This window comes from Harpegnathos saltator, unplaced genomic scaffold (assembly GCF_003227715.2).
Source record: "Harpegnathos saltator strain DR-91 unplaced genomic scaffold, Hsal_v8.6 scaffold444, whole genome shotgun sequence".
NCBI classification, from domain to species: domain Eukaryota; kingdom Metazoa; phylum Arthropoda; class Insecta; order Hymenoptera; family Formicidae; genus Harpegnathos; species Harpegnathos saltator.
The window spans coordinates 110,968-126,959 of record NW_020230255.1 but is presented as its reverse complement, the minus strand read 5'-3'; the positions used below and the strand labels follow the sequence as shown (position 1 = coordinate 126,959).

The following is a 15,992-nucleotide window of genomic DNA, read 5'->3' as shown; positions in this document are numbered from 1 at the left end:
CATAAATCAAAACTTTAAGTTATACAGAATAAATTCAATAGGTATCTTTTCTCTTGTTTTCTTTTCATAATAAAAAAAACGAAGAGGTATTGTGTCGTATGCTATTACCATGAGTTATTAGTAGTCAAGTACTATTAACTCCGTAAGTTTCGTTCCAAACCGTTTCCCGGTCGATGCGTCCTCCCCTTGTTAGATGCAATAGAAGAGTACGTATAATAGATTATAATATATGTACATAAAGTTTTAAAAATAAAACTTATATCGTTATAAAAATTATAACGCAAGTAGTGCAGATAATACGCGAATTAGGTGAAGATAATTTACAAGTATAAATTAATGACATTTACATATTAATGGTGTATATATGGGACGTATATACAATTATTAAAAGTAAAATTTATATAAAACTTACCTTTTTGAACAAAAAGGTAAAAAAAAGGCGCCAAGTAAAAGCGCAACACGTATTGTGTTATTTTTAGAAATTTTAAACTCAAATTATTTTTTTAAGACATATATGTGTACATAACATAAGTTTTTACAAGTAAAACTTATAACTATAATAAAACTCTACAACGCTATTCTACTGTACAAAAGAAGTGATATGATATATTAGAACAGTAGCACCAATTGAGAAACCTAACATATATATATGATTATTGTATACTTAATATTTTTAGAAATCTCAAATTCTAATTATTTCCTTTTTTAAGATATATATTATGTACATAACATAAGTTTTTACAAATAAAAATTATCAAATTATTTTTCTTTCAAGATATATATGTACATAAGCATTTAAAAGTAAAAATTATATAGTGTTATAAAAATTTAACACGTTTATTAATAGTGTCCAATATTTAAAAAAGAATATCTTTTTAAAGGTTATTGTTATTCAAGAAAAACCTAGCTACAAAAAATGTCTATGGCATAAATTTTTACAAGTAAAATTTATCATTATTTATTAGAACACTGAGTTATATGGTTATTTTACTTGTTATTGTAACAAATTAATTATTATAACAATGCAATAAAAAATATTTAATACAAATAATCTTGGCGCGGCTGCACCAAAAACTATATCGAACTAAAACTTGTTTAATACATACATGACAGCATTTTTATTATAATAAAATATACTTATAAATTCTCTCTATACATATACGGTGTAATGTTCTATTTAAGTTTATATAGTATTATATTAAATTATAAACCTTCACTATAGAATATAGATATCGAATGTGAATATATTCTACATATTTTGATATTTTTTTATTCAAAGATGTTATTCTTATTATAATCGACGAAATGTCAATGATATCTAATTTGACTTTTATGTACATACATCTTCGATATAGTTTTTGGTGCAGCCGCGCCAAGATTATTTGTATTAAATATTTTTTATGGTACATAAATACATATTTTTTATGGTACCATGATATGTATATAATATGTACGTACGTATCTATATACGTATATATCTATGTAGATACGTATGTACATAGTATAAGTTTTACTTGTAGAAACTTGTGTTATGTACACATATATACCTTAAAAAAATAATTTGAATTTGAAATTTTTTAAAATAACACAATACGTGTTGCGCTTGTACTTGGCGCCTTTTTTTATTATCTTCACCGTAATTCACAGTAATTGAAAAGCGATCACCCTGGGCGACGAGTCAATAAACACCGGTATTGATTTTTCGATGGCATAGCTCATCACATCGTCTGCTCAGCATCAGCTGATCGGCAATCAAATGACGTGCGTCATAACGTACCAACGCATACCAACATTCTCACCACTCTTTTTATTGCCCTCTCTCTTTCCATCCCTCTCTCGCCCGTTCTCCTCTTTCTCGCCTGTTCCCACCCCTCCCTCTCTCTCCTCTCTCTCCGCTCCTCCCGCTCTCTCCCGCTCCTCCCTCTCTCCCCGTTCTCTCTCCCGTTCTCTCTCCCCTCCCCCGTTCTCTCTCCCGTTCTCTCTCCCGTTCTCTCTCCCGTTCTCTCTCCCGTTCTCTCTCCCGTTCTCTCTCCCGTTCTCTCTCCCGTTCTCTCTCCCGTTCTCTCTCCCGTTCTCTCTCCCGTTCTCTCTCCCGTTCTCTCCTCTCCCCGTTCTCTCTCCCGTTCTCTCTCCCGTTCTCTCTCCCGTTCTCTCTCCCGTTCTCTCTCCCGTTCTCTCTCCCGTTCTCTCTCCCGTTCTCTCTCCCGTTCTCTCTCCCGTTCTCTCCGTTCTCTCCCGTTCTCTCTCCCGTTCTCTCTCCCGTTCTCTCTCCCGTTCTCTCTCCCGTTCTCTCTCCCGTTCTCTCTCCCGTTCTCTCTCCCGTTCTCTCTCCCGTTCTCTCTCCCGTTCTCTCTCCCGTTCTCTCTCCCGTTCTCTCTCCCGTTCTCTCTCCCGTTCTCTCTCCCGTTCTCTCTCCCGTTCTCTCTCCCGTTCTCTCTCCCGTTCTCTCTCCCGTTCTCTCTCCCGTTCTCTCTCCCGTTCTCTCTCCCGTTCTCTCTCTCTCTCTCTCTCTCTCTCGCTCTCTTTCTCTGTCACACATTTTCACCTCCTGTATTCTAGCAATATTCTTCTCTCTCTTACTCTCTATCACTTGCTCACTCGCACTCGCTGCTCTTTGCTTCTTCAGCGCTCTCGTAGCGCCCCTGGTGTCGGGAAAACAATTTGCACGTTTTGCCCCACTCCTTTGCGTCCGACGTTTCTTACTGAATCGAAATTTTCCGTGATTCAGACTTTATCTTAAAATATCTCCACTTAGAGACAACGTACACAAAAAGTACAAGAACACTTTTCTTTCTATTTTTGAAGGCTGAATCGATTGGGTATAAAAAAATGTCGATCGGTTCGGCCATTGCTGAGATATGAAAATCTCACCTCGTTTCAACTCGGAGTTTCGCGTATAATAGGCACGGTGTGCCTCTTGATATGCTTGAGGCACTGCACTTCATATCAATCAAAGAAAGACTTAAGTATAATGTATGTATTAGGTGTACAAATGAATAATCCAAATTATTTTAAGCAGTTATGAAATCAATTTTAAATTGAATAGATTTTCCCGCTCTTTTGTGATTATGCAATGTTGACATATAGCTATTAAAAAGAACATATAGTTTGACGAAAGGCCCAACATAACCTTCAAAAGTATTCAGTTCAGTACAGTCGAAAATGGCAATAGATAAGGTGCATATCCGACACTGCATTCTTTACGAATTCCAACAAGGAAAAAATGCTGCAAGAGCGTGCGAATCGATTTGTTCCTTTCTCGGCGAAGGTGTTGTATCATACGATGTGTGCGCATTTTGGTTTAAGCGGTTTAAAAGCGGTAATTTCAATCTAATCGACAAACAACGCCCTGGAGGCTCTCCAGGTGTGTGATAAGTGTGATAATGATGATTTGGAACAACTGCTCGCTGAGAATTCGGCACAAACACAAAAAGAACTTGCAGAACAGTTGGGAGTAACGCAGCAAACGATTTCCAAACGCCTACATGAGATGGGAAAGATGCAGAAAGAAAGAAAATGGGTTCCGCACAAACCAACAAAAATCAACGAGTGGCAGCGTGTCTTTCTCTTCTCAATAAGCAGCGTCGAAAGTCTTTCTTGTGGAAAATCGTCACGAGCGATGAGAAATGGATACTCTATGACAATCCGAAACGAAGAAAGTCATGGGTAAATCCCGGCGAATCATCAAAATCGGTCGCAAAACCCAATCACTTCGGAAAGAAGGTTCTTTTCTGCATTTGGTGGGATATTAAGGGCGTGCTTTATTATGAGTTGTTGGAACCGGATGAAACAGTTACTGCGGATTGCTACCAACGTCAATTAATCTACTTGAGTCAAAAATTGGAGAATTGCAAAACGCCCGTATACTGGCAAAGGAGAACGTCCAGTGAGATTGTTGCATGACAACGCCAGGCCACACATTGCTTCCAATACAAAAGACAACATAAAAGATAATGAGTCTTGGCTGGGACGTCTTGCAGCACCCGGCGTATTCACCAGACATTGCTCTATCCGATTATCACTTGTTCCGGTCGATGCAACACGCCTTGTGCGATATGCATTTCCAACCAGTGGATGAGATCCGAAAATGGCTTGACGACTTTATCGTGTACAAAGACGTAACATTTTTCCGAGATGGAATTCATCAGCTGCCTAAAAAATGGCTTAAAGTTATAGAAAGAAACGGCGAATACTTTGATTGAACAATTTAATTTACTTTCTTTGAAAATGAACCTTGAATGTAGCTGAAAAAAATTGGATTATTCATTTGTACACCTAATACCAACAGGAAGTTTCCTTTTCCTCTTACCTATAGACATTTTCCTCTTCCTTTTTTTCTTTTAAGTCACGAATTTTATAACCGAATGACATACTTGACACGTGAAGCAAACCGCGCAAACGACGCGCAATCGACTGTCAATCAGTATCGCGGAAAAGAAGCTTCACCCATTTCGATACATTCGAGATTCGAGGTTTCACGCACTTTTTATGAAGGGGAATGTAAACCGCTGGTCTAGTTACTCTGAGGTTTCTTTGCTATATGTATTTTTGTTTTTATAAATAGGATGACACCAGGTCAAATTCTAATACTATTGAGGTGTTTCTGTCGAAAACAGTTTCTGTCTGCAAAATGTAACGAACACAATTTTGCATTTTTTGGAACATCTATATTATTTAACTCTGTTACTTCTAGCCATTTCATACCTTCTACTTCTTCTGGGCTCTTAGGAATTCTGTAATTATTTGATTAATATTAAAAGTTAATAAAAGTTAACTTTTAAAAAGTTAAAACAGTAATATATGAGGCCTATCCCAAAAGTATCCGATCTCTGCGTATATTTTTGTCCTTGGGCATCCTATTCTTATAACAGGTGGAAAACAGGTATTCAGTATTCAGTATATCAGTTAAGGTTGACCTTTAGGAGTATCCCCACCAAACGACATGACCCAACAACTGTTCAGTTGGCAACGGTACACAGTTCTGTGAGCGTCGAAAACTCCGAGTATCGCATTTCACAATGACTATATGAAACGCACCTACTCATTCATCTCACCTGATTCAGGAGTTTTTAACTAAACACGGCATTGTCCAACTTCGTCAACCTCCGTACAGTCCAGACATAGCCCCGTGTGACTTTTGGTTGAAACATCCGTTAAAGGGCAAAAGATTTGACGATGTTGAGGAAATAAATGCAAGGAGGAAGCTGTTGACTATCAGAAAAAACGACTTTTAGGACTGCTTTCACAAGTGGATGCACCGTTGGCAGAGGGTCATTGCTTCAGAAGGAAATTACTTTAAAGGTGACGTTATTCATATCATTCCAGAATTTTTTCTCATGATATAGGCAAAGGTCGGATACTTTTGGGACAGACCTCGTATACATATACTAGGTGCGCAGTTAACTAAATTTCCGGGGTTTTTTGATCAATGAAAAATGGAAAATTTCAAGAGAAACACAAAAAATAGTTTATTCAAAGTATCGTCCCTCGCTAGCTACACATTTTTGCCATCTCTCTGGCAATACATGAATACCGCGACGATAAAACGACGCGTCTTTGGACCGAAACCATTCATCCAACCAATTTTGCACTTCTTCGAAATTGGCCAAGTGTTGCCCAGCCAAGCCATGCGCCATCGACCGGAACAAGTGATAATCGGAAGGGGCCAGATCTGGCAAATACGGCGGGTGCGATAGCAGATCTCATTTCAGCGTTTTGATGGTGTCCTGGACGATGGAAGTGAGATGGCACGGAGCGTTGTCGTGCTGCAATATCACTCGTTCGTGTCTCGTGTCCCATTCTGGCCGTTTTTCGAGCAATACATAGTTCAAATTGATCAGTTGTTGACGGTAGCGATGCCCATTGACAGTTTCACCCGGTTTCAGCAGCTCATAGTACACGATTTCTTTCTGGTCCCACCAAACGCAGAGCATTGTCTTCTTTCCGAAGCGATTTGGCCGTGCCGTCGATGTTGATGCTTCGCCAAGTGAAAACCACGATTTTTTGCGTTTGGGATTCTCGAAATATATCTACTTCTCATCGCCAGTAACAATTCGATGCAGGAAACTCTTTCTTTCATGCCGCAAAAGCAAAATTTCGGAAGTGGCTCCTCGATTTTCCATCTGTCTCTCAATCAACTCATGCGGTACCCATTTTTCTTCCTTTTGAATTTTTCCCATGGCATGTAAACGTTTGGAAATACCTTGGCGAGTCATGTTTAATGCCTCCGCAAGTTGATCTTGTGTTTGCGTATCATCTTTATTCAATAACGCTTGCAGATCGGCGTCCTCAATTGTTTTTGGTCTTCCGGAGTGCTCCTTGTCCTCGGTGTCAAAATCGCCACTTCTGAAGCGTTTAAACCAATTTTCACAAGTAATTTTCGATGGTGCATGTTCGCCGTAGGCCTCCTCAAGCAAACGACGTGCTTCAGCTGCACTTTTTTCAAGTTAAAGCAGAAAAGCAAAGCTTTCCACAAATGCTGTTTATTTGGCACAAAACTCGACATCTTCGTTGTTAGAAAAAATATTTTTGCGTTACGATATGTGTTGGTATTACGACTAGTTATTGTTAACAGATGTCCAAACTATAAAAAAACTTAATTTCATTAACTTAACATAACTTCAGACATATATGTCGACTACATGTGTCGTTAGCGCTTTGTGTGAAACCCGGAAACTTAGTTGCGCACCTAGTAACTTGTTTGCAATATTGATTGATCTATTTATTAATCTATGCGAAATGTAATTTTTTGTTCGTAGATTGGTTCTATCACAATTGCGTTTTATGCTTCCGGACATCGTATGCTCTGTTTGTGCAATTTTTGACATAACAATCCGGCATGACTATTAATAACTGTCTTAGTTTTTATCAGATCAGGATTAGAATATTATATCGAATTAGAACAAGTTTTAATGCAAATGATAATGTCTCAGTTATCGAATAATCTTAGTGTATCAAATTAGTCTAATTTCGGCCTCGCATCATAAAATTAGATACTACATGCGACACAACAAAATGGACACTACGATGGACCTTTCTTGCCTTTCAGTTTTCACTTCCTTCGTCCATAAATATATTTCGTGCTTTGTCCATATATTTTTATGTCTATAATTTTTTATATACTTTTAATTAACATAACATCTAATATCGCTATTTTTACAACGAATTATTCTTACTTAACTTTTTTGGTTTTTTCTGTAGGAAATACAAATTTAAATATCTTTATGTTCATTTAAATATCCTTATTATTTTTTTTGTAAAAAATATGAGTCTAGATAAACAATAAATTATTTTAATTTTGTTACATAAGGGAATACTGACTTTTTTGTAAGAAATATTTTTTTCTAAAATGTTTCGTTGCCAACATATAAATTTGTAATACTTATATAAGTTTGTAACACTTTAACTGAAACATATAAGTGATTCTTGATTCTTTTTTTATCTTATTTATATGTTTAAATATTTTTTATCACACTTTGCATTACACTTCTTGCCGTCTTGAAAATATTTATTCGAAAACACGATATTTTTCTTAAAGAAAAATACGCTTTCCTATTTAAATTTAAATTATATTTATTCAAAATACGAAAATATTGAAAAAACAATATTATTAACTTTTTTCAATGTATAATATTATGAATAAGACATTTTGTATATATAGACATTTATTTACACGCACATGCGCTTCCCTTATATATAAGCGTGCGCGTATACACATACACACACACATAAATATTTATTTACCTATTGTGTAAATACAAAATCAATTTTACTATTTTTTCATTCATTAAACATTTTCCTAAATGTAAGAAAATTTTATTAAATAAATGCTCTCATCGGGATGCTATGCAAAATATATTATATTAATTATTATTATATTATATATTAATTATTATATTAATATTATATATTAAATATAAACCACTAATTACCATGGGTTATCGTTATTATTGTTATAATATATTTTCAAACGACATTTCTGGATTGTAATGTAGATTTGCCGTACACAACAGCGGCAACTTTTTGTTCAATTCTTTTACAACCAGCCATAGAGTACAAATTATAAGGCTCCGGTCCAAAAGTCAGATGCGACAGAACTTCCTGGATCATTTCTTTTTTCGGAGAAACAACACCTCGCTCGGTGAAAGCACGTTCCAGACATTTCCTTACATGTACCTCCTCTAGCGGCAGAAATGGCACATAATGATCGATCACACTGGTCTGTATGGTATCACTGTGATGAAAACCACCTTTCTCACTAAACGCACCATCGGCGATCAGTTTCTCGAAGTCCTGTAGCCGCGTATCTTCTCGTTTCTTGCCTCTCTCCCATAAACTAAAAAGATGCCGCACAATCTGCGCGCTACCGGTATTGGATAAGAAGATGAAGATTGCTTTATTTTGATGTATAGACTCGCTGTATTTTGACGATTTGCGGTAACTGTGGTAATCTAGAAATGGTACCAACACGTTCAATAGGCCCTCTGGCATCTTGTCTACTTCGTCAAATACGAACATTGATCTTTCACATTGTCGTAAACTGCTGGAAATGATTTTGTAGAGTTCCTCCTGAATAACGGGAAAAAGTACTCTTATTTATTTATCTTAAATTCTCTTATTATACAAGATGTTTCAGTTAAAGTGTTACAAATTTATACACAGTGATTCGGGACAATCTTTCGTCCTTAATATACTATATTCTTTAGCAAATTCTAAGACTATTTTTCCTCTTACAAAATGCTATCCAGTACTTAGTTATTGAGTTATTAAAATAAATAGTTTGTCGCTGGGCCGAATACAAAAGGAAGGCAAAAATGGGACAATTCGGGCGCCCGCCGCGTAGACGCTGATGTGATGTGTTAATCAACGCATGTGATAACATTCATACATTATTTTTAAAACTTAAAAATTTTAATAATCGCAGATGTAATAGCAAATATAGTATTATAAATTAGTAGGATACAATATTAGAACGTAACGTATGAGAGTAAAATATTCGATATTATATAAGGTTTTTTAACTGTAAAATAAATTATAAAAATACGAACGAGAAGAACGTGCAATACTGATCTTACTTGGATGCTACAATTGTTGCTTATTGCCGTTTTCTACCGTTGCAGACCTAATGTAGAATTTGAATTTCAATGCGTCGGATTGTACCTGTGTAAACTATGAGTGACACGCGCTTCTTCGTTCGCGACAAACACGAGATAATTTCTGTGAGCACAAAAAACTCACATATATTCATCATTTGTTAATTTATTTTTAAAAATCAATCTTTATATCGGCAAAGCTCTGTGTCTTAAAGACAAACGAACGAAACCGATTGGTGAAATGCACGAACAAGACCAATTGGAAAATTGTAAAACAGGCTGAGAATCACCCGATTTATTGTAAGACACGAATATGTCGCATTTTTAACCTCTCTTCTTTTTAATTTTACATGCTATGAGGAGAAAGGATTGTCTATAAATCACGATCAAATCAGGCGTAAAGTTAAAAATAAAATTCGTTAATCTTACGGGAACGAAAGTGTGCTAATAAGTAATAAAAACTCAATCTAAACTCATTAATTTCAAGATAAGCAATCTTTATTAAAAAATATAAATTCGTAGATTCACTCAAAATTAGAATATCTTATGTTTTCTAAACGTAATTAACACTCCATTCTTTTCGTTCGTATTATTATAGTTTATTTTACAGTTAGAAAAGGTTTGCATAATATCAAATATTTTACTTTCAAACGTTACGTTATAATATCCTGCTAATTTATAATACTATATTTGCTGTTACGTCTGCGATTATTAAAATTTTTAGTTTTAAATATAATATGTATGAATGTTATTGCATGCGTCGATCGGCATATCGCACCAAGCGCTGAATGTCAGCGCCTACGCGGCGCGCGCGCGAACGGTCAATTGTTCCGTTCCTACCTGCCTTCTGTATCCGGCTCATAGTAGACGAACTATTTATCTTAATAACTCAGTAACTAAGCATTGGAGAACATTTTGCAACAGGAAAAATAATCTTAGAATTTGCTCAAGAATATGATATATTAAGAAGGACAGATTGTTCTGGATCACCCTGTATGTTAGCAACGGAGCATTCTAGAAAAAAATTTCTATTACAAAAGTTTTATGATTTTATGAAATACATAAGATGGTACGATTAGTTTGACTTTTTTAATAGCCATTTGAAAATTATGTGAAGATCATCATAAATTTTTCAAATGGAAACCCTCTTTTTCATCAAATTATCATCAAATTCTTATCAAATACTTATACCTTACGTGCACATCCTGGATAATACTAATGTCAGTAGTATTATAATTTTCAAGCTTTATAATACAAAAAATATTTCACGAAAAAATATTTTATTATAGTGTTTTGAAAAGCTCTCAAAGTAAACTATAAGGAATATAAAATGGGAATTTTCATTTAAAAAATTTAAGATGAGTTTCGCATAATTTTCAAACAGCCATCCAGTGTCAAATCAATGACATTATCTTATATCTCCCTCAAAGTAATAAAATTTTTGTAAGAAATATTTTTCTTAAAAATGCTTCATTTCTGATGTATAAATTTGTAACAGTTTAACTTACTCCGCGCAGAATAATATAGAAATTTATTTTTTAATCAATATTATATTACATTTCACGTTAATGAAACATATTCAAATTACTATTCAAATAAGCCAATTACACAGGTCTACAAGGTTTTGTTGTTGGGCAGCTGGAGGTCGTTTCCCAAGTAATTTTCTGCGTAGAATCCGAATCCGAGGTCAGAATTGGCCCATCACGTCAGGATTTTGAGATATTTGAGGTTATATACTCGAAAAATGGCTTTTTGGGCTACGTTTGAGGTTATGTACAGGACGCACAAAATTTTTTAGCTCTTTTCTTCTAATTGCATTATTTAGTACTACTCTTTCCCTTCAAAATGAGCTGTCAAAAGGTCATCTACGATTTTTCCTTGCAAAGTTACGGCCATTTTAAGATAACATGATGAATTCCAAACCCTGCGCCGTTATAGCCCAACAACCTCATAAGCATTCACATTAAACCTGTAAACTTTGAACTATAAACCCGAAAACCTGGACTGAAAACTGTATGTATGGGTTTTTTGGGTCGCTGATTACTAATGTGAATGCTCATGAGGTTGTTGGCGCAGGGTTTGGAATTCATCATGTTATCTTAAAATGGCCGTAACTTTGCAAGGAAAAATCGTAGATGACCATTCGACAGCTCATTTTGAAGGGAAAGAGTAGTACTAAATGATGCATTTAGAAGAAAAGAGCTAAAAAATCTTGTGCGTCCTATACATAACCTCAAAAGTAGCCCAAAAAAAGCCATTTTTCGAGTATATAACCTCAAAATCCTGACGTGATGGGCCAATTCTGACCTCGGATTCGGATTCTACGCAGAAAATTACTTGGGAAACGACCTCCAGCTGCCCAACAACAATCATGATCCCATTTTTTGTAGACCTGTGTTATTAGATATACACGCATACAAAAGTTTTAGTTTTTTCAGCCTCTAATGTAACTATTTTAAATTAAAATATTTTCCCGCCGTTTTGAGTTCTTGTAAAATTGGTATTAAAAGATAATGCTAAAAAAAGCCGATTTTTGCCTCTCGGGGAAATGGATAAAACCTACTCCATACATTTTCCACACATAAATACAAACCGAAAATGCGCCTAGAACCGCCCGGAAGCCTGAGGAGAACTTTTGGCAAATTATTTAACTTGCTAAATAAAGTGTTGAAACGTGACCTCTTTTCAAGTGGAGAAGTATTGGAGAAAAAAAGTTCTTTTCTTCTTTTCACACACACACACACATACGCGCGCGCACGCACACCCGCTCGCACGCGCACCTGCTCGCACGCACACATATACAGAGTGCTAAATTTCAAACGTAACAGGTAAAGAATTTCGAAAATTATGAAAGATATTAAAAAAAGCTAAAACACATGTTCCATGATTTCGAAGGGAAAAGAGAATGGCATTGTCAGTTTTTTATTTGGAGAGCATTTTCAAGGTCAGTTGAAGGTCAACTTAATTTTTTTAAATAGAAAGCCCAATTTTTTATTATATCTTCTTTTTCTACCAATTAATTTTAACAACTTTGTGTCTGAAACATTTTTTATTTGCCTAATATTTTTTTAGATTTAAGCAAAAAATTTATTACTTTTTCAACATTTAACTTACGATATCTCGCTAACTATTCGTCGAAAGAAAAAATACTATTAGACGTTTTTACTTTATTTATTATCAAGAATATATTACTATGATAGTGCTCTGACTTTTGTTAATTTAATAATTTTGAAATTTCCAAAGGTCGATAAGTTGACAAAAGTTAGGGCACTATTATAATAATAGTAAATAAAGTGTTGTAAATAAACTTGATAGTAAATAAAGTAAAAAATCTAATACTATTTCTTCTTCCGACGAATAGTTAGCGAGATATCGTAAGTTAAATGTTGAAAAAGTTACCCAGTTTTCCTCAAACATTTCAAAAAATATTAGGCAAATAAAAAAATGTTTGAGAAAAAAGTTGTTAAAATTAATTGGTAGAAAAAGAAGTAGAAAAAGATATAATAAAAAATTAAGCTTTCTATTTTAAAAAATTAAGTTGACCTTCAACTGACCTTGAAAATGCCCTCCAAATAAAAAACTGATAATACTATTCTCTTTCCCCTTCGAAATCGTGGAAACCCCATGGAAAACGTGTTTTAATTTTCTTTAACCCATTAATGCCCGATGGGACAGAAATTTCGCGATGATTTCAATGTTATGAATTTTTATAAAAATGCTCGAAAATTTTAATTCAAAGTACATTACTAACAGGTTTCGAGGTCGCTCTTTCCGAATCCATTGCGAGAATCATAAAAAAATGAGTGTTTGTATTGATTTATAACGGTTTCTTTTCCAAAAAATGCGATTTTTTCTCGTCAATTTTTTTTTAGATCATAGATTTCATCTTGATAAAAATGTTGAATATTACTGAGAAGTACTCCAATCGTGTCCTCAAGACTTGTACTTAAAATATATGTGGTTCTGAAATGTTTTGCAATTTAGTAATTGCAATATGGCGACCATATGTATGTATTACTATATATGATATATTGCCGGATTCTTGGGAACTCGGTCGAATAACTCGTTATGAGTGCATTTTTATGAAAAATTATCTAAAATAAAAGTTGTCCTGTTGATCGAGTTCTTTCACGTGGTAGGCCCCAAAGGAGGAGGGTCCCTAAAGTCTGTTTTTGGCACCCTTCAAAATTGGACCAAAATGGCTGGAATCACTTCCTTATACCCTTGGAAGTAATATTTAATCAATTCCAGCCTAAACGGAAGTATTTAGAGTATATACTTCAAGTATACATGGTGCATCAGCACGCCCGTATCAAGCATTTCTTTAGAAAACTAAGCGTTTCTGAGAAAAAACGTTTCAGATAAAAGTTATATGGTTTCAAGGGGAACATAAGATGGTGTCATTGGTTTGACCTTGGAGTCATTTGAAATCACGTGAATGTCGATTTCAATATTTTATATAGAAGCCCCTATTTTTACATATCTTGTAGCTTATCTCGAGAGTTTTCCAAAACACTTATAATTAAGTCATTTTTCATTAAGTACTTTGCGAGTTATGAGGCTTCTTACATATAGATTTGTAGAAACGTTCCTTAAGGAGATCCGAGATTGAAATCATATTATTTATTCTTATTGATTCTCCACACGTGAACAGTAAAATCGTAAACGTAATCTTCCTTTAAGAAGCTACGTAGAGTGGGGTGTTAGATTTACGTGAGTCCCCTTGCCTGTCACTTTTTATCAATAATCAATCCACGCTTAACAGAAACCCGAAGTTTAGCGAGGGAAGGTACAACAACAAGCGACTTAGCTTTGCAGATAATGCATTTATGTGTCATAGATGGTCTACTAAAAGGAATAGTTATTGTTTCGTTTGCAGGAACATTAATATTTTCTGCCATATTGGAAACGCCTAATTATAAATTGCAATTCACTGTAGAACAAATCTGAATAATTATGTAATTATTAAAAACTAAAGAAGGAGAAAAAATAAAGAAGAAAAACTCAAAAATAACAAGATATCTTTTTGCGTAATAAGAAAATCTCGAGAAGCAGCTCTGACAAGAACTAGTTTTATTTTTATCGTAACCAGGTCTCTGGGTACGCGCATACACGCATTTTGTGTATCTCTGACATTAAGATGTGAGATCGGGTCCGATATAAGACCATGGACATAAGCAGAACTTGGTCTATTGAATTAAAAGCTTAAGGGATCGTAGTTGCTCAAAAAGGTGCATGCAGTTCTTAAAATAGTTCTTTTCAAAACTTCGTATTTAGCCTTGCGGCAGAAAATACGTCAGTCATTTCTTTCAGAAGTATTTGTAATAAGTGTTTCTACGTGATCTACGATAGTGTTTTGGAAAGCTCTCGAGATAAGCTACAAGATATGTAAAAATAGGGGATTCTATATAAAATATTGAAATCGACATTCACGTGACCTTCAAATGACTATCCAAGGTCAAACCAATGACACCATCTTATGTCCCCCTTGAAACCATACAACTTTTATCTGAAACATTTTTCTCAGAAACGCTTAGTTTTCCAAAGAAATGCTTGATACGGGCGCGCTGATGCACCATGTATACTTGAAGTATACACTCTAAATACTTCCGTTTAGGCTGGAATTGACTAAATATTACTTCCAAGGGTATAAGGAAGTGATTCCAGCCATTTTGGTCCAATATTGAAGGGTGCCAAAAACAGGTCTTAGGGACACTCCTCCTTTGGGTCCGATGTACTTTTTGAGCCGAACGGGGCCTGACGGGGCCCAACGTTAATTTTTTGATGCAAAATTTATATTTTTATTACAAATTTGAAAAGTACAGAAAATTTTACGTCCAGATATGTATTTTTGAAATTTTGAGTCCGAGCCTTATACAATACGCAAACATCTCTTATTTACCAATCTTTTATGGCTTATAGGTTGGAAAGGCTTCTAGAGAGAAAATAATAAAGTTATGTATATATATATATATATACAGGGTGTCTCATAACTAACCTGGCAGAGCTCGTGGAGACATAGAGCGGGTTAAGACAAATATAAAAGTCCCATACCGTTTTGTGAGATTCGCAATAATTATCGAGTTATTAATGACAGAAATTAGAGGAATGAGCGCGCACCGAAACATTATGGGAGGAGCATCTAGCCGCTCAGGCTAGAGAGCACTGCCCAGTCGACAAAGGAACTGTTGCCGGCGCGCGGCGAGGGGAAGGACAACGCGCCAATGTTTATGTCCTTACCTCGCCGCTCCTACATCCCGCCGCACCGCGTCTATGCTCGCGCCGAAATGGCCGCTGAATATTCGCGATTACAATTACGAGATTATTTTATGAGGTACCACAGACAGCTCATATTGAATTATAAAGTTCAAGGTTCAAAAGTTCTTTGATCAAGGAAAACATCGAAAAGGAGAAAGCGATAGAGAGCGATGAGATCTACAGAAATTCTCATTGTTTTCTATCGCAATCTATCGTTTTGCTGCATCGGATCCGAAAGAAATGATATCGCGTAAAGACAGAGTACGATGAACACTTTTCATCGTACTCTATTGTACTCTATCGTTAGAAGAATATTTAATTGTTAGAGTATGATATCGTTAGATATTGTTAGAGTATGAATTCGCGTAGAGACTCATCGTGTCCTATCGTTTTATTCAAGTCTACACGGAAAATATGTTTGGTTGAATGAACCAATTTTCTGACGAAATGAGAGAGAGAGAGAGAGAGAGAGAGAGAGAACGATTAAGAAATTTCGATTGAAAATAGCACAATTTTGTTTAAGTTAACCATAAACCTTGATGAATTAGACTCAGTGTTAATATTTTCAGTTAATATTTCTCTGTATCGTTCATATTTCATTTGCAAGCTGTATCATGGACCAAACATTTTTATCATATATCG

General features: G+C 35.2%; 2 protein-coding genes across 6 annotated transcripts in view; one reads left to right on the top strand and one right to left on the bottom strand.

Annotated features, from left to right (window-relative positions):
- Window positions 1-15,992, top strand: part of LOC105184001 (uncharacterized) — a 79,018-nt gene that overhangs the window by 809 nt on the left and 62,217 nt on the right. Inside the window, exons 3-4 of one of the 4 annotated variants that reach the window (XM_025301724.1) lie at window positions 4,872-4,983; window positions 5,064-5,438. The exons of 2 other annotated variants lie outside the window; for them this stretch is intronic. In XM_025301724.1, coding sequence (XP_025157509.1) covers window positions 4,872-4,983; window positions 5,064-5,234 — 283 coding nt within the window. In that variant the 3' untranslated portion in view covers window positions 5,235-5,438. Of the gene's footprint in view, window positions 1-4,871; window positions 4,984-5,063; window positions 5,439-6,758; window positions 7,188-15,992 lie in introns of those variants that run through there. One more of the 4 variants, XR_003113390.1, reaches the window with a different exon arrangement.
- Window positions 7,647-15,992, bottom strand: part of LOC105183994 (torsin family member) — a 69,829-nt gene continuing 61,483 nt past the window's right edge. For both annotated transcript variants that reach the window (XM_025301723.1, XM_025301722.1), the window contains exon 3: window positions 7,647-8,568. In XM_025301723.1, the coding sequence (XP_025157508.1) occupies window positions 7,966-8,568 (603 nt within the window). In that variant the 3' untranslated portion in view covers window positions 7,647-7,965. The remainder of the gene's footprint in view (window positions 8,569-15,992) is intronic.